This window comes from Pollachius pollachius (genome assembly GCF_949987615.1).
Source record: "Pollachius pollachius genome assembly, chromosome: 7".
NCBI lineage: Eukaryota > Metazoa > Chordata > Actinopteri > Gadiformes > Gadidae > Pollachius > Pollachius pollachius.
Genome location: NC_136940.1, coordinates 11437609 through 11459075, shown reverse-complemented (window position 1 = coordinate 11459075; position 21467 = coordinate 11437609). Strand labels below are relative to the sequence as shown.

General features: G+C 43.6%; 1 protein-coding gene across 2 annotated transcripts in view; it reads right to left on the bottom strand.

The window, feature by feature from the left end:
• The window catches only part of cachd1 (cache domain containing 1), an 81593-nt gene that overhangs the window by 41678 nt on the left and 18448 nt on the right, over positions 1–21467 (bottom strand). For both annotated transcript variants that reach the window (XM_079739087.1, XM_079739088.1), the window contains exons 2-3: positions 6319–6381; positions 1820–1968 (exon numbers count right to left, since the gene is read on the bottom strand). In XM_079739087.1, coding sequence (XP_079595213.1) covers positions 1820–1968; positions 6319–6381 — 212 coding nt within the window. The remainder of the gene's footprint in view (positions 1–1819; positions 1969–6318; positions 6382–21467) is intronic.

Here is a 21467-nt window from a genome sequence, read left to right as displayed (position 1 = left end):
TTTAATGGTCGGAACACAATGTGCACGTTAGCATGAGCGATGGCAATGAGTGCTCCGTGGATCACCGACGATGACAGGTTCAAATCTCGGCCCTTGGTGAAGGCACTGCTCTGTGTTCATTACCCACCCTGCCAGACACCTAGTATAAAACTAGACACTCCGCCGACAGCCCCCATCCCGCTACTCCACGACTCGGTAACTGGCGTCTGGCCCAGCCACGCACACACACTTGTGGCTAGACTGAAGATCCCCCCCCCTCTCTAACATTCTTCTATATGTACATGGCAACAAACACATAGACATTCTCACACATGTAACCCTACGCGTCTCACACTCACACGTAACCATGCACACACGCACACACACACACACACACACACACACACACACACACACGCTCTCTGTACAGTAGGGTCATGTATTGCCACCTGAAAGTGAGACTGGGTCTTTTTGAGGTGTGCATTTGCCCGTTGTAATACTACTACCATGTATGCCCATTTAGGAAGTCATTGAACTCCTAACCATTCCCAGAAGGAGGGATACACCACTTTTTGGGCAGGCTGAGGTTAGGGTGGGGGGGTCATAAATAGATGGTATATAAATTCCTGTGAGACTTTGTATCAACACAGCACTCCAGAGCAGAGGTTGGGTCATATGAACACGCTTCTAAAGTATTAAAGTAATTAAGGTGTCGGATGCAACATTTGCTTGATCAATTTGAACATAAGATGGGAACTTTTTCCTACCCTTCTCCTGCTGATGGACAGGGCCTTGAGAATAGCAGGTCAAATTGTTTTTTAGAATGCCCATAATATCTTCTCAAACCAGCTAAGATGATAGAGAGTTGGGAAGAGGGTTCTTATCAGAACCATCTGATCAAGCTTCATCTTTCCTCCTGTGTTCTCTCCTGAACCACAGTCCCACTCCGTTTGTATGTGGGTGTTCTATACTACTCCGGACGTGACACTAGTTTATTGAATAGAAACGACCATCAAATCTTGTGTCGTGTGCGTGTGTGTGTGTTCACATGTGTGTGTGCGGATCTATGTTCACATAATGCATCAGTTTAACAGCTGTGGCCCTGTGCTAATCTGTGCGTATACGTGCACGCACGTGTAACAATCTGACCTTGCAACCTGCGAACACTTCAGAAAAAATAAAATAATAATGAATGAACGAATGCAGCCGTCACCAAAGTCACAGAACTGAAATCAACATCAAAGCAGTGCTGGAGATAAGAGGAGGGACAGAGTCAGGGCTGGGGTGGTGGTGGTGGGGGTACAGCTGCTGCTGTGTAGATTACGATTTAAAGTCTCTCTCCCTCCCTTCCTCCCTCCCTCGTGCCAAGGAGGGTTTACATTCTGGCACCATGCGACCCACATTTCACAGATGTTTAGTCTCCTGCTGGGGGCGACCCAATGGCAAGACACCACAGCGCGTCTCGGAGGGGGGATATGTGGAAGAGGTTCTGGTGGGAGGTCTACACGTGGGTCTCTAGGTAGGTGTAGTCAAAGATGTCGCGCGCGGCTAGCTTATTCTCAAAACTGTATTATTTAAATTGTATTTTGTATCATTGGGAATTGTTTGACAGCTGAGCTAATGGATCAACCAATTTATTTAAAAGATAATATAAAAGATTTAAGATGAATGTGATATAATGTAGTTTGTGTGTGTGTGTGTGTGTGTGTGTGTGTGTGTGTGTGTGTGTGTGTGTGTGTGTGTGTGTGTGTGTGTGTGTGTGTGTGTGTGTGTGTGTGTCCAATTGTAAAGGAGATGTTAACAACATAGCTTGTAGGCAGCAACAGACAGACAGACTTACTCCATCATGGAGGCTGGGATGGAGCAGCAATCCTGGATGGCGGTGAGTGGGGAGGTGAGGTGGGCCGTGTACGACGCCTCCACCACCTGCTTGTTCCTGTTCACTACGTCCAAGTAGCGGTTGAACTTCTCCCGAATCTTCTTGGCGAGCTGCAAACACAGGAGACGCACACGTTTGAAATGCTGCCCCGTTTGTCTGTATCCGTCACACATATGCTGGACAGACACACTCAGTGACAAAATGGCTCTGCACTGATGTCTGGAAACACATTCAACTGTCTTTTTTTTTTAATTATCTATGACTTGCTATAACTAGTAAGGTGCCTGGTGATAGTCAACAGACTGTCAACTGAGACTCTGGATGCCCTGCCCAAACTACTATGGATGAAAAACAAAGCAAACACACAGCATGAAGACTAATTTGGGAGAATAATAAGCTGCTTTCAAGAGCCAAAATAGTTATTCTTTGTTTGGCATGAGTAAAAGTTGAAAGATCCTTTTTGACCATATTTAGTATGTGGTGGTTTTGAAAATGTGCATGGGGATCGGTTTTGGCAGATATATAAAGCACATTACTGTGGATTGTTTAGGGTGTTTGATGTATTTGTATTTAAAAATGGAAGGGGAGCAGGGATGAGAAAAAAAACGTGGAAGACACTGGAGCTGGTTTAATCAGGGTTCACTTTGGGGGCCCCCTGCCCAGGCCTTTGGTAAAAATACACTTACATTCTCCTGGTCTCTCTTCCTATCGCTCTATCTAACCATGTCTCAATGCCCTCTCTCGGGAGGCCTTGTTTGAAGTTGTACACACACACACACACACACACACACACACACACACACACACACACACACACACACACACACACACACACAGTCCCAGGCCTTTGAGACTAGGTAAGGGGGAGGGTGACTAATAACCAGTGCAGTGAAGCCCCCCTGGGGAACATCAAAGCTGGCGCACCAGCGGGGTCGCTTCAACAGGTTCCTGCTGCAGCCCTCTGTTTCCAGGGAGATGGAGCCACAAAACACAAGACAATCGTCTTCCTTGATCAAGGATAGCATACGAGCTGAACATAAAAATCCACTTCCATACAGCCTGAATAGATTGATTTTACATTGTCTGGTGGACAGCTGTGGAAATATAACTCATGCTATCCAAGATAACAGCTGGACATATCTGTTCTTCTTCCTCTGCTTTTATATTCTCCGAACAAATGATTGAACATTTTGTATTTCATTTACCAATGCACAAGTACAATCTAAATCCTATCGCTAACCTTTGACCTGTATAAACACACAAACGAAAACAGTACCATGTTCTACTTAATCCACTTAATTGGTGTAACCTTCTAGAAAAACTCATGCTAACATTATGACCCTGTTGACATGCCAAGATTAGGCTGGGCAATCTGGCTAAGGCACACGCACACACACACACACACACACACCATGTTGAGGAACCGGTTAGACCATTTCGTAGCCCTTTATTCCATGCAATGGTGTGAATGAATCAATTACTATTAAACTGTCTGGGGAGGAAACAAGCCCACAGCCCTGAACCTCTGTGAGGCTTTCGCTTTCTAATGAGTAAACGTAAACACAGAATGGTCCGCACACCGATATAATCTAAGGTGTGTCTGATATTGCACCACTTATTCTTGCTCTTAATAGCGTAGGGGAAGAGGGTTGTATGGGAGGGCTTCTTTTGGAGTAACTGGACTCCTTTTGTTCACGTCCTACAATTACGGCTGCTTGTGAAAGGGGGGTGCTTCAATAGACCAGGACAAGGGAAATGCAGCACGATCTGCTAACAGCCTGGCCCTGTAGAACTAATATGCCAGACGCTATTTCTATTAGGTTTTAATAGGGTCCCGAGGCATAGCCCAGAATTATTATTACTGCACACACAAAAAACATGAATTAAATGAATTAACATGGAAATTAAAGGACACACACACACACACACACACACACACACACACACACACACTATGACGAAGGAAATCAGGCCAGTGTTTAGCTAAGAAGTCACTGCCAGATGCACCGTGCAAGAAAAAAAAAAAGAAGTATGCATGCAAGGTTCACAGTGCCAAAATGGTTGCCAGATTGGCTCAAGAGAAGCCAGTTGCAGCTAAGGTTACAGAGACTGCCAGGGCACAGCCAAAGCCACCTATTGCAACCCTCTCTCCACAAATGAACCTCACTCTCTTAAGGACAGGGCACTCTCCTTCCCTCTCTCGCACCCACATGGCTCCCATGGCCCAGGCAGGCATGCTGGCTGCAGCCACAAGGCCTATGGCTCTAGCCAACCACGGCTGGGGAACTAATTTGAAGCGGGTGTCTCCTGGTGTCTTGAGTGCAGAGGAAGGCCTCCGAGCAGCTTGCCAACTGCAGACCACATTCAAAGAGAGGCCCACTTGTGTGTGTGTGTGTGTGTGTGTGTGTGTGTGTGTGTGTGTGTGTGTGTGTGTGTGTGTGTGTGTGTGGGGGGGGGGTGTACTCTGAAGATGGCGACTAGACTTTGATGGAGCCCCCATGTAGATTCAGTAGGCTGGCCTGTCCTTGTTTCCCAACTGGGGTTCAAAAAGTATATCTTGTCTTATTACATCCAAATAGTCATTAAAATAGTATTCAAAATAGATTAAAATAGTCCAATATTCACCAGTTAAACAGTGGGGTAAAGATCCTGCTTTTGAATCATTCATATGTGATGGGGTATATTTCAATAGTTACATTTCCTCATTCTTTTTTATAACCCACATGGCCTGAGTTATGCAACATGTTGTCGAGGGAGAAACATAGGGAGAACCAAAAACATAACATTTGTGGTGTTTGAGTATCACAAAGGAATGCATCTCTAGCAGAGACACTTAACGCAGCCTGCATGACCGTAAGGTTGCTTCCTTCTCGTTCCCATCAGATCGCTATCTAATCTGTGTCTGAGTAGGCTCCTCAAACAAACCCAGCTCCCCGATTGTGGATAAAACAGCCAGTAAGTTGTTCTCCAAGCCCACAAAGAATCCAGCAAAGAGCAAGCCACTCATGACTGGAGCATTGTAGGAGACAACAGAAACTGCATGAAAAGCTAGGACCAAAAGATGTTTGGAAGGATGGTCAGGCTGGTCACCGGTCACATGTCCCACTTACGGAGGCAGTTCAAAGCAAACAAATCCATTCCGTAGAGAGTGAGGACAATGGGCATGAGACTGAGGAAAGCAAAAGAGAAAGGCATACTGTATATACATCTCATATAGAAAGAGGTGAAGGAACAAACATGGTGGAAGGAAAATAACAACCCGGAAGGACAGTGACACAGACATGACTGGAAAGAGGACATAGGACAGACGATCAATGTTGTTGTTGGGGGGAGGGGGGGGGGGGGGGGGGGGGGGGCAGTGGAGATCCCTTACAGCAGAGACAGATTAGACAACGCTAGCTAAGCAGGCCAGCATGGCTTTTACTGTTGCCAGCCTCTTCGGTGGCTTTGGGAAGTGGGATACAGTTAATTGGGCAGAGAAGTCAACGTTGGATACGAGAGACGTAACGTCCGGACAGAGACTATGGCCACATGATCAGCGGCAGACCTGTAACGCCTCTTTCTACTGAGAGACAAGTAAATGTTTTTAAGCATGGCTTTTTATTCGTTTTTCTCCACGGAGTGGAAAATTGGATTTCGATTTATTATCAAACCGAACGCTCTCTGTTGTTGCTGCAGGCTAGGTGATAAAGTGTTTTAGTAATGCATGATTAACCGTGTGCAAATCTCTGTTGTAGGGACATTTGAGGCTTGATGTGGCGGTTGGTCTAGGGGTGGAGGTAGAGGTGGATGGGGAGTTGGGGGTGCTGGCTGGTGGATGTGTCAGTTGTGGCTGAGCCCAATAACCGCCAGAGAAATCACTGCTGGGGCTATACAGCTGGATCTAGGTTGTAAATAGACGCAGGGCAAAATATGACAAACATAGAAACTGAGATATGGGCACAGACACATAAACAGACATAGAAAACCCAACTTGCCTGTTCTTGCTGGTGGCTGTACACCAAAATACCAACCCATCAACTTCCACACACAAACACACACACAAAACCAAAGGTTCATAAAATGCTTATGGTCTAGGTCATTTAAAATCTGTTTACTGACCAACGTATTCTTATTGATATTCTAACATCTGACTGTTTCAAATTAGAAATAGTCTCTCTCCGCACCACACACAAGAATAAAAATACTTCCAATCTTCCCTCCTGCTGCCTCTGCTACATGAAAGAGAGACAGTGAAGGCCAGATATACAGAAGATCAGAAAAACAAACTGAAAACTTCAAAGCCAACGAGACAGCAGTTGTAGAAGGGTAATAAACCTCCTTTTTTTCTGTAGATGGATGCGCAGAGTATGGTGTTCTGGGTCCATTGCAACTCACATGACAACTACATTAGGACACACACACACACACACACACACACACACACACACACACACACACAGCAGCAAATTCAAACTCACCTGCTGCACTTCTGTCTCTCCATTTGATGTCTTCTCTGTGTACACAAAGGAGCTGAAGATCCTCTGTAGAAAAGGACATAGAAATTCACATTTAGCTTAAAGTGTTCATTGAATACATCAGCAGCAACACTTCAAATCTATACTGTAGATTCTTTCCATCCAGGTTATCCTAATTCACGTCTTATAAGCGAGCTATTGTTGAATACATTAATTTAAGTTTCCTATACATTTGAATCGTGTCTTAGAGTTCAACATCAACGGCGAAATAATTCCATGAACAGTACTAGTCCATAGGAGTCACCTAGGATTAAGGTTTATTACTGAGGCTATGAACGCAGAAGTTATGACTACAATTTATACCATAGTCCCTTCTCAGTTCAACCTTACAGCAGACAAGTCCATACATAAATGTCTTGTTTCTTACGCAAAATGGGAGTGGGACTGCTACAATTCACTGGTAGATTTAAAGGGTGTTTTAAATCGTATTTAAAGCCAGGTGAGCACTGGTGTGACCTCAACTTCAACACACCCCAGAATGTTCCCGTGAAAAACGCATGCCAAGAAAAATACACGACGCAAGCGCACACATACACTGTAGTATAACACTTAAGGTGTGTCACTACATGCCTACCCCTTACCGTAAGAGGACTGAGTGCTATGGCTACTCACTGTTCCACATCCCCCCCGTTGACACATTCCAAAACAGTGAACCGTACCCACAATGCACTTCTTCAAGCCAACCTACGGAATGCCATGACAACACCGTTCCCTATTTCATGGATACCACAATGCCGCCAAACATGGCAAGGAACTTGTTTTGGAATAAAACCCCAAGTTAAAAATATGTTTAAAAACCTCTTCCACATTGAGTTTGTTAAACCCAAATTTCAATTGCCATGCTAACTGCGTGAGCCAGTGTTGACCAATAATGGCATAATCACGGCCCACACATGCAGGTTCATATAACAATTTGTTGGGCGTTGCGCGCCCAAAAGATTTTGATGTTCTGCGAGAGGAGAGGGCGACCTTGAAGTCCACGCCAACTTCAAGGCCAAACAGGGTGATTAAACACCATGGCCCAGCCATAGCCTGTCCTCTCAACTCAAACTGGTGCATCAACGTGACGGTACATCCTGCTTAAGGATTCAAATCAAAATCAAAACAAATTTACTTAACGCATAACAGATACTATTCTTCTAAGGATCCGCTATTTGTAGACTCAGAAAAACAACAAAAGTGTGTCTAAACGTGGAGCACTGGGCTCATTCTCACAACACATCGCAGAAGAGAGGAGAAGAAATTAGTATGAATGTATCAAAATTAAAGCATGGTGGAATGGATCCAAAAAAATTAAGTTACATTGAATTCAACCTTGGGCCAAATACAGGGAAGACATGATTAGACACGGATGAAGATAAGTCCCACACCTGATTAGCTGTGGTCTAGAACCTCCCCCACAACACACACACACTCCCTGGTGCTTGTCGGGTGTTAGTTTTTGGAAATGTTCTGAGGTTTTCACAGCTCCGGGGAGGAGGAGGAATGCCTGGCTGGGAAACCCGAGAGGCCTGGGCCACCGTGTGCCAGTGGCCTCTTCTGACCCATAAGCTCTCTCACACACACACACACACACACACACACACACACACACACACACACACACACACACACACACACACACACACACACACCCCCTACTCCCTGTTACCTCAGCATCCAACCCCCCCCTTCTTAACAGGAAGCAGATGACTTCAATGTCCCCCAATCCCCAATGGGTTACTGGTGTTCCTAATGTTTTTCAAAACATGGCTGTAATCCCAATATTTACAGTTATAAGTGTACAGTTATAAGTTTTTTGCTTTGTGTAGTCGTGCATGTGTAAAGACAAAATTAAGTGGATTTCAACTAGATAGATCTTAAAATGAATACATAATTTAATGGTGATGTATTTAATATTATACATCCTACAACCATATTATGTATAGGTTAGCATTGTGATTACTCATGAATAGACTAAGAAATTTAGTCTATGAACTTTACTGAAACATCATGATTCTACGATTGATATCGATATCGCATGATGTCTCACAATGAGACCTATATCTAAAGTCTGGGGACAGATGAGCTCAAATCTCAACTGTCACTTCACTTTTATTACCTTTACATTTGTTTTGCCAATTCATGTTGCTGGAGGCAGGGATCTGTGCACGTGTAATTCCCTATTCACAACAAACACAAACTCTGCAAGCAGTCCTAAACCAACTTCACTGGCTGCAAGGTTTCAAATAAACACCCTGTACACTGGCCATTGTAGAAAATCTCTAAATAAAAAGCCCTATTCTTCCACTCATGCAAATTCATTAATCTTCTGTAACGAAACAGGAAACAAGGCATAACTCCGCCCCTTGCCGCTACTGGTTTTCCGGCCATGCACATTCTCCCCCCCCCAGAAGTTCTGCTATAGCCTAGAAGGACCGCTGGACCCCAGATTAATAAAGCACTAACAACCATATTGTTTGACGTTACAAAAGACATGTGAGCCTCAGCCGAAGGGGCAGCTGTGTACACAGAGCTTGAAGGAATGCAGACAGAGCCCTCGTGTTGTAGAGCACCGGGCTTTTCAACCATTAGGCCGGTTATTAAATCTGTGCACCTCAGGGTTAATCCTAAAACAGATGAGTGGTTCACAGGAATGGTCGACTGCCTGCTAAATATCCTCTCGCCGTGTTGCTGATAAGAACCAATGCCGGGGGTTGTTTCCTTTTAATTCGTTGTGAGGTTGCATCGTTGAAGCTCTGTTAATGGTCTGCATCATGGCTTTTACCATGGCTAACATTTACTTCAGTGCTTACATGGGTGTGTGTTGACAGTAAATCGACTGAGATTTCAACAGGGGATAATTGAACAAGGCTTTCACTTTAACGCACCAGTCTGGTAAAGCAATGGACACAAAGTCATCCAATCAATACAATTGATGAACAGGTAGTATGACTTTGACTATTTGTACGGAAACAAATGGAAATTCCAGCTCCAGCTTTACAAGTATATTGGAGAAAGAAACTTTAAAAACAATGTAAAGTTTTAGAAATAATCATTTTCCAAAATGTAGTGGGCAAAGAAAAACAAAAGGAATCCTCCTACGTACACAAGGAATCCTTAAAACCAAACAAAACAGTTGAGTGATATCGTAACATGGTCGCAAATTAACTGGGCCCCCACTCTTCTGGTCTCTTGAGTCCGGCTCATTGGAGAGCGTGGTTAAGCCCCTTGGGTATGCGTGTGTGTATATGGCAATGCCTGCAATCGAGGGTGTCTAGAGGTGATAAAGGGGAACAAATATGGGAGGAGGGAATCGGAAAGGACAAATTAGAAAGAGAGCGACTGAGGCTGGGAAGAGAAAGTAGATAAGGTTGAGGGGTATGCAGCCAGCGGTTGGAGGGAAGAGAAAATAAGCCTATTAACAATTCAACCATCTTCAAAGACCCGGGAAGCCCTGTGAGCCATGGTGATTTTGGGACCCGAATGGAGAGCATGTGCATACATAACACATGTGGGAGTGCAGGCAAGGGGACACGCACACGCACGCGCACACACACACACACACACACACACACACACACACACACACACACACACACACACACACACACACACACACACACACACACACACACACACACACACACACACACACACAGCTGAGCAGTGGTTGGCCAGGTTTAACTGTGAACAAAGGGCCCTTGGGCAAGAGAGGGGGTTGGCAAAGATGCTAAAGAGTGGGGAATATGTATGTAGAAGCCGGTATATATCTGTGCGTAGAGATAGCTTACAAGCCTATAGCGTATCATGCATCATTATCCATAAAAGTGTGCATGGGTTGTGGCCATGCGCGATTCAGAACAAAAATGTGCGTATGTGACGGAGAGAAGGTGGTAGAGCGATCGATCGAAATTACGAATGCAGGGGGAGTATGATGCCGGGGCTACAGCGAACACCATCTCTGTCCTTCTACCATCAGTTAGGGATGTGAATAACTAAACTCTTTCATGGTCGAATAATCAGTGGGTGGTATGAACGAATAATCGATTATTCGATGTGTGTCGACCTTCACAAAGGCAGCCATGGTGATGATTAAGTGATGTATGCTTTATGTTGAAAGTATAGACCTCCGCGAATCCCATTGAAACGAATGGCGCAGTGAATCGGTCTTCAAAACGAGAGCTGGTAAATTGTGAAAAATGAATTAAACTGTAATCAGAAAACGCGGTTATATGATATAGACCCTAGAGTATCTGTTGTATAAAGGCTGGGACGAAGTTCAAATTATAAATATGTACAATGCATAATGTAAGCTCTCTGGCTCATAGCTGAGCGGACTAGAATACCTCCCGTTGCCAAGTCGTAGCTAAGGTCCGTCCTATTTACTGGAGGAGTGAACAACGTTTCCGTTGCATAAGAACCTTATGGGAAGGTAATGATTGTTCCAGGTATTAGTCAAAGTTATGGCTTGTGAAATACTTTACATTTGAATGGGAAAAAATGTTAACGGTCCAAATGTTAAAAATCGATTTTGACCCTCGGGAACAAATAATCTTATATTCTGACTCATCCCTACCATACCAATCCCTTCTGCCTCTGGAAACATCGTTCCTCCTGGCTCCTGCCCTAAAAAGGAGGTGTAGTTGGACAACTTGTTCCTCTCGTGTGTGTTGTGTGTGTGTAACTGTGTGTATGTGTGTAATTATGTGTGTGTTGCAAAGACTGCTGTGTCAACTCAACCCATAACCCATGTTTTTCTGACGACACAAAGCAGTGTCAGACCGAATTTTTGCCAGAGGGCGAGGGCGAGGGCGCGAGAGAGAGAGAGAGAGAGAGAGAGAGAGAGAGAGAGAGAGAGAGAAGCAGTGAATAGGCTAGGTAAAAGGAAAGGGAGAGTACATAAGGGAATTGTTCAAAAGGTTTGTCTTCAGTAAAAGTGAGGAAACTCTTTTTAAACCTTAAATTAATTCCATTCCCTTTTCAAAAACTATTTCGGCATTACAAATGGCCTCTGAGGTTAACTTTACAGCTGTGACTGCTGTAAAGTGAATGTATTTTTCATATTTTTTATTTTATTTTATTTTTTTATATTCTATCTGAAACAAATAAACACAGCATTGTGGTTTCTTTGGGCTGACTGGACCAGAACGGATCAACCTGCTAGAAAGAACAAGCTAATCTTACTGGGATAGTCTCTGTTGCATTCATGCAAGTGCATCGCTCGCTAATTAAGTGAGTGGGTCTGTATCCGCAAGCGGCTCTCTGCCTCATTTAAGGAGCTCCTGAGGGTCAATTTAATTTGATTCACATTTAACTGGCAGACAAACCGACTCAATACCCTGCAGTGTACGTGTGCGTGTGTTCGTTCCTTTGTGCCTGGCTGCATTTCTTCTTATGTCAATCTGTACACCATTACGCCATGAGTGATATTTCTTTTTAACATTAGCAAGACTAGTTCAATACACAACAGGAGTTGTGGATCACTTTTGGTGACGGTGACAATTGCTTGACCGGTTCAGAATGATTCATGGTCAAATCCGTCCAAGGCTTCAAATTGATAAGAAAATTCTAAACCATGGTGTTTCTGTGCAACTACGATCACTGGTCAAATTGATTAAGAATGATGGTGTATATCAAACTAATGCATTTTTATTTATTTAATAGAGGTCAAACAGCAAAAAAGAAAATGGCAGTTTAAGCTTGTTGCTAGTTTTATGGCATTGGGAGAGTCTACACAATGTCAACCCATTTTCAAGGCCCCTTGTACATAAAACAAATGGGCCTCTATAGCACTGACTACATTTAATTGCTTTTCCATGTGGAAAAACTTAAAATGGCAACCATACAACAACAGGTTTGACTTTTGTTTCCCTGTCTCGGAGGTGGTGGCATTTCTTATTTTCCTGTGATGCAAACTACATCAGGATCACCAAATAAAGAACTGCCTTGTTAGCGTGCCCCCGCCAAGCCTTTGACAGACATAATGATTACACTTGACTTTTGGGACGGGCCCAAGGTACATGGCAAAGAATGACCATGTCCAAATAGGTCAGAATCTGAAACCACTCAGTTCTTATGCAAACACTCAAGGAGCCCAGAAACAGAAAATTCTCAGTGTATTTCGCAACAGTCTCTAGAAATGTAGAGCAGGTCACAGCAGACCGACACATCGCAGAAGACTCAAACCGTATAGTTTTTGCTTCAGTGTATCAGTCTCAAATAGCCCACTCTAATACAGACCGTAAAAGCAGATTGTATGACCCAATATGCAACGCCAAGGAGGTGGTGTTGGGTGGGTACACTTTGGTGAACACTGACTGGGCACTCTTTCATCCTGTCCCTTCCCTTTAGCCCATCTCACACACACACACACACACACACACACACACACACACACACACACACACACACACACACACACACACACACACACACACACACACACACACACACACACACAGAGAGAGGGGCCCCATGAGGAATAGAGAACAGAATTAGAAAGTGAGCGAGAGAGAAAGCGAAAGACAGAGAGATGCACCTCGGGATTTTTTCTCTCCTTCTCCACCAGACATGATATAATGCTTACCACTCGTGCTTATATTTTAGGGGGTGGGTTGGACAGAGATGGGACCTGGAGGGTTTGAAGTACAGACTGGTGGAAAAACAGCTAATGGAGGAAGATAAAACTAAGCTGTTGATGGAGAAAAAACATTGACAAATTTGGGATTTAAATCAAAGCAGGAGAAAAACAAACCATTCTTTGCAGATTTTAAACTCTGACACGTAAGGCACAAAAACAGACACGACCTAAGCCTAAATTCTTCCCAGTGAAACAAACCCAGAGGAAATTGAAGTTGCACATACTACAATGTGTTTTTAAAAGCACACCATATGGATGGTGAATGTTGTGAATACAGGCCTTGCCCCCACATAGCAAGGTCTCGTTGATTCACATTAGCGTTGATGTGATTAGTCCTGAAAAGTAGCACATAGAAACTTTTATATTGTAAAATGCTAAATGACGCGGGCACAGAGTAGCAGTAGCATATATTTAGGAAAGGAAGTAAGCGAGTGAATAGACCACTACATTTAGGCTTGAGGGCTTTATGCACTAGGCGCAATATGGCAGGGAACCAAAACTCACTCCCCCCCATGCGTAGGGGCCCACTGAGCGGTCCGAAGAGGTTCAGTCTCATTTGGGTGGATCTAGGGTTCATCCAAAAAATGTAATTTTCTGGGAACAAAGTAAAGAGAGTAATTTAAATATCTTGCCAAAGGACTACAGTTGAAAATTAGCCTGCTGGCTAACGCTGGCACATTTACAGAAAAGTTTCAGGTGCACTGTCCTTTAAATAAATAAATGAAATGACATTGTGAAAAACAAGAAAGTGTTAGAAATAAGCATAAATGGTACTGTGATGTACGAACCAGGTCTATCCTTATACACTTCTTCTATCTGGTTTACTGACTTGCGAACTGGTGTCTGTCTCACATTGTAGATCGATAGATAGTAGTTATATAGTCTAAGCATCTTTTAGGATAATTTACTCATTAAAACTATGTATTACCAAGCTGGCTCATGATAACTGGATTCATATTTTTGTTTTTCTTTGTTAGGATCAGAAAGTGTTAATCCACAATATGGGTGAACAATATTGTCCAATTAAGACTGTTGTTTTGATATATGATGAGGCGATATTATCTAAACAAAATACAACATGGGTCTACCTAGATTTGGCGCACCTCAATTGGAATCTTTAATATGGATTTTTTTTTAATTCATTACATATGCGTGTATGGATATTGTTTAACAAAGTGAAATGTACGCATAATATTGGACAAGATTATTGGCCCAACATTTGGGTGTGGGCACAAAGCGGATTCGACTTTGATGTACAACCACTGAGGTCATTAAACTGGGCTGCTGGCCCGACTACCCCCCACTAACGATCCAGAACTTATTGAAAGCAGAACCTAAGGGACGCACCACATCGCTGTTTTGAGCAAGTCAGTAAGCTATCTGTTGACTTGAAGAAAAAGGTTTTTCATTTAGGAGCGTAAAGTATGCTGCATGGCGGCAGAAGTGCTAGCCCAACCCCCCCCCCCCCCCCCCCCCCCCCCCCCCCCCCCCCCCCCAGGTGCATTCTGGGAATAGCAACTGGTTGTTAAAGTGGAGTCGGGTTGAAAGCGCTCCAAGGGCAGATCAAAGACACATACCTGAGCATTTACATTACTCTGATAAAGATCTTTTGGGAGTAAGAAAAAATACAAAACCTTGCAGACTTGGGTAAATTGGTTCAACTTGGGAATGAGAAATAATGAGAATATTCTGTGCTTTTAACATTGGGCTGCTTATGGTTTTTCTCTTTACCTCCAAACACACCAGCGCCATGAGCATTTGTGTGCCTCTGTTATTTTGTGTAAGCTAAACTAAAGACTGGTGTTATAAAACGTGTTTGAGGCTGTGCGACACTTGAAGCTCAACTTTTGCATACTTATGGGCTGAGAATAGGAATTAAATACAAGAGATGAGACCATTGTGTCCATTTCTAATGTGCCAAAACAAATGAAGAAATTGTTGAGTGGCTTCTCTTTACCTAGTTTATGGCCATCATGTTTAGTGGTGGGTTGCGTTAATACTTGTTGGATCATCAGACTTGGGATATTACCAAACAACATCACAACAACAATGTTAGTTTAGCACTTAGTGCCAAGTGGCACCACAAGTCCAAGTCAGAGCATGGTGGGACCCCCCTTTTCAATGTCGAAAAATGCAACGTGTGGCAATGCTAGAGATCCGTCTAATTTGTATTGTGTGATTTGTATTGTTTTTGTAGCTTTAAATACAGCCCCATGGTAAATTTAATTACTAACTGTACAATAAAAAGTATTTTCTGCTCAATCTACAAGGTTTAACAACTGCTATCTCATCCTCGACTGTATGTTTGTTTACAGTGCTCAGGCTCGACGTGCATACTCTGCCTCGTCTTCCATTTTTTGGTGGAGAACCAGCGCAACACAGAGGCCTTGAATATGTTCTTCAGCGTTTCTACAGCTAGATGCGTTTTTGCATTGAGTCCGTCTTAACAGAGAAATTCCTGAAACACTGCCAAGGAAAAGGAAGGGGAAAAGATTGTTTTCGCCCGTGTGGACAGTCTGTTTTGTTGATCAAAGCCAAGAGACCAAGTGAAAGTGTGACAAACACAGGGCAAGACAGAGACAGAGTGTGTCGGGATGAGCTATTCTAGGGTGGTCTTCCTCACACTCCTCCTCAGGTTTCTGTGACATCACGTCTGGCCAATGTTTTAAGGCCCCTTCTATAAAGCGCTTTGTTCTGCTGCTTGTCCTCCCAGCGCAGCTACATGGTGCCATTGAAAAAGAGACAGAGGACGGAGTTACAAGATACTGAGTGCTTACTTCTGCCAGGCTCAACCAGGAAGGCAAGCAATCTTTTTGTTATACAATAAGAATAGGAAAATACTACTGGCAGTTGTTTCGTTTCAAATTGACTGCCCAAGACATGTTTCCCTGACATGCATCCCAGGGGTAAGGCCATCCTTTAAACCATTCACAAGGTTTATTTCTATACATCCAATACCTTGGGATTGATCGATTTTAGCTGATACTATCCTAAACTTATGGAAATTCTGATGAATAATGTATTGAACAAGCCAGAAGCCATCTGACAGAACTGTCTCACAATATAACAACAACAAGAAAACAATAACGTATCTCTAAGCCCAGTAGATATTTGGGATTTTGGTGAAATCAAATCTATGTTTCACAATTCATGTATATTCCAAGCTATATTCTTAAACGTTAACATACTACGTACTTTCACAAAACATTCATGAAAAATATTTTTTAAACACGCGAAAGGGCACTCCAAAATGAATACGATTTAACATTTCGACAACATTTCGGACAAAAGCAGAACCAGAAGCATAGATTTAAATCCATATTGAAAAAATAGATACCTGTGTATGCATTATGTGCGTTATATTTGCCCTAGCACAGTGTAGTAAAGACATAATACAGTATTAATGTGGATGATTAAGCGCTGGTAGGATTTGTGTTGGCTAGCAATGGTGCTGAGGAGAGCAATTGCCGGCTGTGGTGAGGTAGAAAAACAGCGGTTCATGACTGGGAAAACCAAGGAAACACACGTCGGGGAGACACACACGCATAAGGAGAGACCTGAAAATTTTAAACAGGTTAACAAGTATTTGGCAGGAAAGTAGAATGACACGGTAAAAAAAACACGGTAATTGCTGAGCAGATGTACACGAGATAAACAAAAAAAGGTGTGGAAAGCAGTGAGGTAAGAGGCGATGGGTAGGGGCGGAGTTCTTAACACAAATTGGCTTCAGCTTTAACGTTCCTATGTGAGAGAACTGAGACTGAAGAAATTGTCCATGGAATATTCCCTTCCACACATGTCCTTATCAGGGATGTGCAAAACCGATTTACAAGATGTGCCTCTAGATATGCAGAAAGCCTTCACAAAGGTTGGTAGTACGCCAATTTCTCTAGAACACTGACAAAAGAAACATCTGTGATGAGGCAAGTAGGCCCAAAGGACAGATGAAGGGTGTCTTAATCTGCAAGTATTTTTAGCGATGGAGCCCTCCAAATCATCATCAGAATCCTTGCAGATTCTACGTCAGCCATCGCTGTAACTCAAAAGTGTCTGTTTTCAGAGAATCGGCGTAAAGAAAATGGAAAGCGCTAAAAATAGCCTGCGAATTAAAGAGACTGATGCCGGGGGAAGAATAATAAGCAATACATCTATCCCCACTGACATCTCCAATGTTTTCCGACATGCAATTAATGAGCGGATATTCGGAAGAGAGAGAAATGGGACAGGATGACAGAGAGAGAGACGGAATATAGGCAGTACGCCAATGTTTTCAATTAGTTCACATCAATGCAGGGGACGTGCGACAGTTATGCTTCAAACAAAGTGTCCGCCATATGGCTACTCTGCTATCGTGCTCAAAACAAACTCCTCAGACGTGACCACACACACACACACACACACACACACACACACACTCTGAATCCAACTACAGATCTCAGTATAGGGTTCATGGCAGAAAGAACATGGTGTTGTTACGTATTTTAAGCACATAAGCTGCTCCCACATAGCCACATGGAAGCAGGATCGAACACATAAGCTACCCCCACATAGCCACAAGGAAGCAGGATCGAACATATAAGCTGCAATAACTACTCCAGCCACAGATGGCAGCACCTTTAGACAGGTGAGTAAGCCAGAGCCAATACGTCACCTAGGCCACGCCTACTTGATACAAACGGGGAGCGGGAGTCAGATGAGGTCAGAGACATATGGCAGCCCCGGGGGAAGCTCCCCCGGGGCTGGAAGATAGCTCTGCGGTATTTTTCTCCACTACGAGGTGGCCACTACGAGGTGGTACCAAAAGGGAGCAATTCTTCGTTGACTCACATGTTAAACAGGCCGTTTTCACAGTCTTATTAAACCTATTTACAGCCTGGTCCAAAAAAACATGTATGTTTAGTTCATATCTTCATGACAACACTGAGGGGGGTGAATTTTTTTTTAGGAGGCTAGGTTTTTATTTTATTGGAGGTTAAAATGTATGAATAATTAGGGGCGCAGCCTTTTGAGTGACAGCTAGCCGCTGACTCTCACTCTCTGTACGTCACCTAGATGGGCGTATCCCTCGCCCCCCATCAATGGGGGGCGGGAGATCAATGCCCTTTTTTGGTTAAAGGAAATGAGGCAGAGTCAAACTATGACGAGTCAAACTAAGATGACGACGCGCATAAACCAAGAGAATTGGATGCAGTTAGAATAACTGAGGTCTGCCCGAATGCTACATCCATTTTATATACTATCTATGGAGAGGGCGAACGAGGAATTGCCGAGAACTGATCAAAGCCGTCAAAGCCAATTAAATGCATGCTCAGAGGAGAATGAGTGGAGAGTGGCTATAATTTTGCAACGCAGCAGCGTGCGTTAGAGCTAGTCTATGAACAACAGTGCATACAATAACCCTTTTTTTTACGGTCAGTAAATAGCACAGAGAGAAAGTCAACATTTTCTTTATATCTAGTGACAGTGATTATGTCGTTAGGGCGTTCAGATCAGTACCGGTAAACTAGGAGATATAGAAATAAAAGGCATATTGCTAGCTATGGGCTACCTCGCCAGTCCCACCTGTGAAATCCCCCCCCAGATAATCTCTAATTAAATCTTTCCAATTAGTTATCCAACATTTTCATGTTAGCCTTCTAGCTCCAGTAACATCTCTCTCTCTCTCTCTCTCTCTCTCTCTCTCTCCCTCCCTCCCTCCCTCCCTCCCTCCCTCCCTCCCTCCCCCCGGACCCTACACACTGTTAAGTACTTCGGTATGGTAACTATGGAAAAGTTTAAAGTTTAACACGCGTGTGGAGCAACCCACGGCTGACCTATCTTCGAGCCACGGGGCTGCCATGGGCTTCTGCCCTCATCTCGCTCCCGCTCGGCGTTTGTATCAAGTAGGCATGGCCTATATGACGTGTTGGCTCCGGCTTCCTCGTCTGTCTAAAAGATGCTGCCTTCTGTGGCTTGAGTAGTTATTGCAGCTTGTATGTTGGGTCCTGCTCCCCTTGCGGCTATGTATAGTAATTACAGCTCATGTGTTTGATCCTGCTTCCTTGTGGCTATGTGGGGGTAGCTTATGTGCTTAAAATATGTAACAACACACTGGCGGTTTCATTTTGATGTATATGCTATTAGACTTCTCCACAGTTCCTGGGGGTAGAGGTGTTGGTGTCGAGGTTTGTGTTGCGGATTGGGTAGAGGTGTTGCTGCGCTGTCTCTACAACAGAGACAATGCAGCAACATCAACATGAGCAGGGCTCCAGACTAACTTCATGCGTTGGTTGCACTGGTGCGCCCAACTTTTTTTTTTTAGGTGCACCAACACAAAATTTAGGTGCACCAAATTTTTCATTGGGTCGCCTTTAACGCCATAAGGTCACCTTTTTATCTCTCTCCATAACTTTCATATAATGTGAATGATTTTTGAACAACAATAATGGTGCATTCCAGGCAACCCGTAACCCGTGTTTTCACAACCTTCTACCCGTGAAAATGGGCCCTGGAATGGCAGACAAACCCGCAACGCACTACCCGTGAACTCGTACCAGACCGATTCACTCCCAGTTCCAGCTCGTAACTTACGGGCTAAAAAGTGTCCCTGGAACCCAGCATGAGGTGTAGAGAAATGCTTGTCTTTATTTGAAGCACATTTATACATAAAAATAAAAATAAAGTTTTTCACTGAGCTGAAATAAAACATTTCCAAATAAAAGGGCTTGTGTGGGTAATTCAGACTCTGAATAACTACTCTCAGTAGTAGGGCAGGTTGGAACAGTAGGATTAGTTTTTTTGAATGAAAAAACATTCTATGTTTTTACCTCGCTTAATTTTCCCCCTCTTTTGTCACGTTTATTTTCTTCATCCGTTTCAGTTACTCTGGCGCTCAGGTCGATCGCAATTTAAAAAAGAAAACGCAAGCAGTGAACAGGACCAGAGCCAATCAGAGGCAAAGAACCGACCAAGCTCTTTCTCTTATTGGTTTAGACCACGATATGATCCTACCATGAGTAGGGATGGGGATCATTAATATTTATTGATATCGATACCATTTTCGATACTCCTTAACGATCCAAGTCTTTATCGATACCACTATCGATACTTTTCTATTAATTGGTGGAAATACAAAGCGTTTTTAGTGATGAGGAAAATATTTAGGAAATAAATAATTGCACAATGCGACAATGTCTGTGTGTGCGATAACAGCTCGTAGTTTGAGTGGATGATTAAGACGGGCAAGTCTGGGGTGCGACAGGAGAAGGAGGAGACAGTCTTTTTAACTCTGAGGAGTCAAAGGTACTGCATTTGGTCTTTATTTGATGCACAATGCTAATGTGCTTGGCCATTGAGGTTGTGTTCCCCCATTTACAATAATGATTTTCACACTTTTCACCCGTTCAGCCATCCTCGCGAGCAAAGTTAACTGCCAGACTTCACTTGTTTTACTTGTAATACCTGTTTGCTTACAATTCCATTCAAAAACATTGGTGGACACGCTGCAGTGATTGGATTGATTTGATTTAAATGCTGTGGCGCGACTCGAGGGACACAACATTATGTTACAGGACCTGCGGGACAAAAATAATAATAAATGAACGACGGGACTCGATAGTGGTATCGATAAGCCCAAACGTTAATGATTTTTTTTTCGGGTTTTGAAAAAAGTGGAACCGGGTCCTTGATAGAACCAGGTTTCGATCCCCATCCCTAACCTTGAGTGTGAGTTCGATGACAGGGGAACACAGAGATGACACGATTGCGAAGGAAATTAATTTTTTCACCCGGGCAGCGTCAGGTGCACCAGTGCGACCTATAAAAAATATTAGTCGCACCCTTAAATATTTTGTTTGCACTCTGGAGCCCTGAATGATTAGTTCTAACTGGAGGGACGGGGAAATCCACAAGCTGCTGACCATCATGGGAGAGAAGGTGATGCAGTCGCACCTAACGAAGACGTTGAAAGATGGTGCGATATACGAGAAAGACGCAGAGGAACGTTCCGTATGAGGCTTTTGTCGGGGTAAAAAACAAGTGGTCAGCAAAATAAAGAATATGTTGGCGTTTTTGCACTTGTAAATTGTTAATCGTGTTTATATCCTACACTCAGACGTGAACTCATTCTTACATGTGGGTGTCTTCATTCATAAAAAATAAAAACATTTGGGAGTACGCAAAATTATCCTAAAGAGGTCTAGAATCCATGCATAGCCCCGCCTTCTCCAGGGAACCAAGAAAGCCGGCGCTGTGAAGAACGGTGGATTTTACCCCCTCGGTTTCACACAGGCAAGGAAGTGAAATTGCAGGGCGTGCCAAGGCAGTGTAAAATTGCCATCGCTCTCTCATGCATGTACACAATTACTCAAACTTCTCCAACTCCAAGGCTAGGCTGCTTCACTTCAAGACCAAAACCAACCACAAGGCCTTCATAATCATGCAGAAGCGGGAAAGGACGCATGCACAGTCGCACACACTCATCTTATGCACA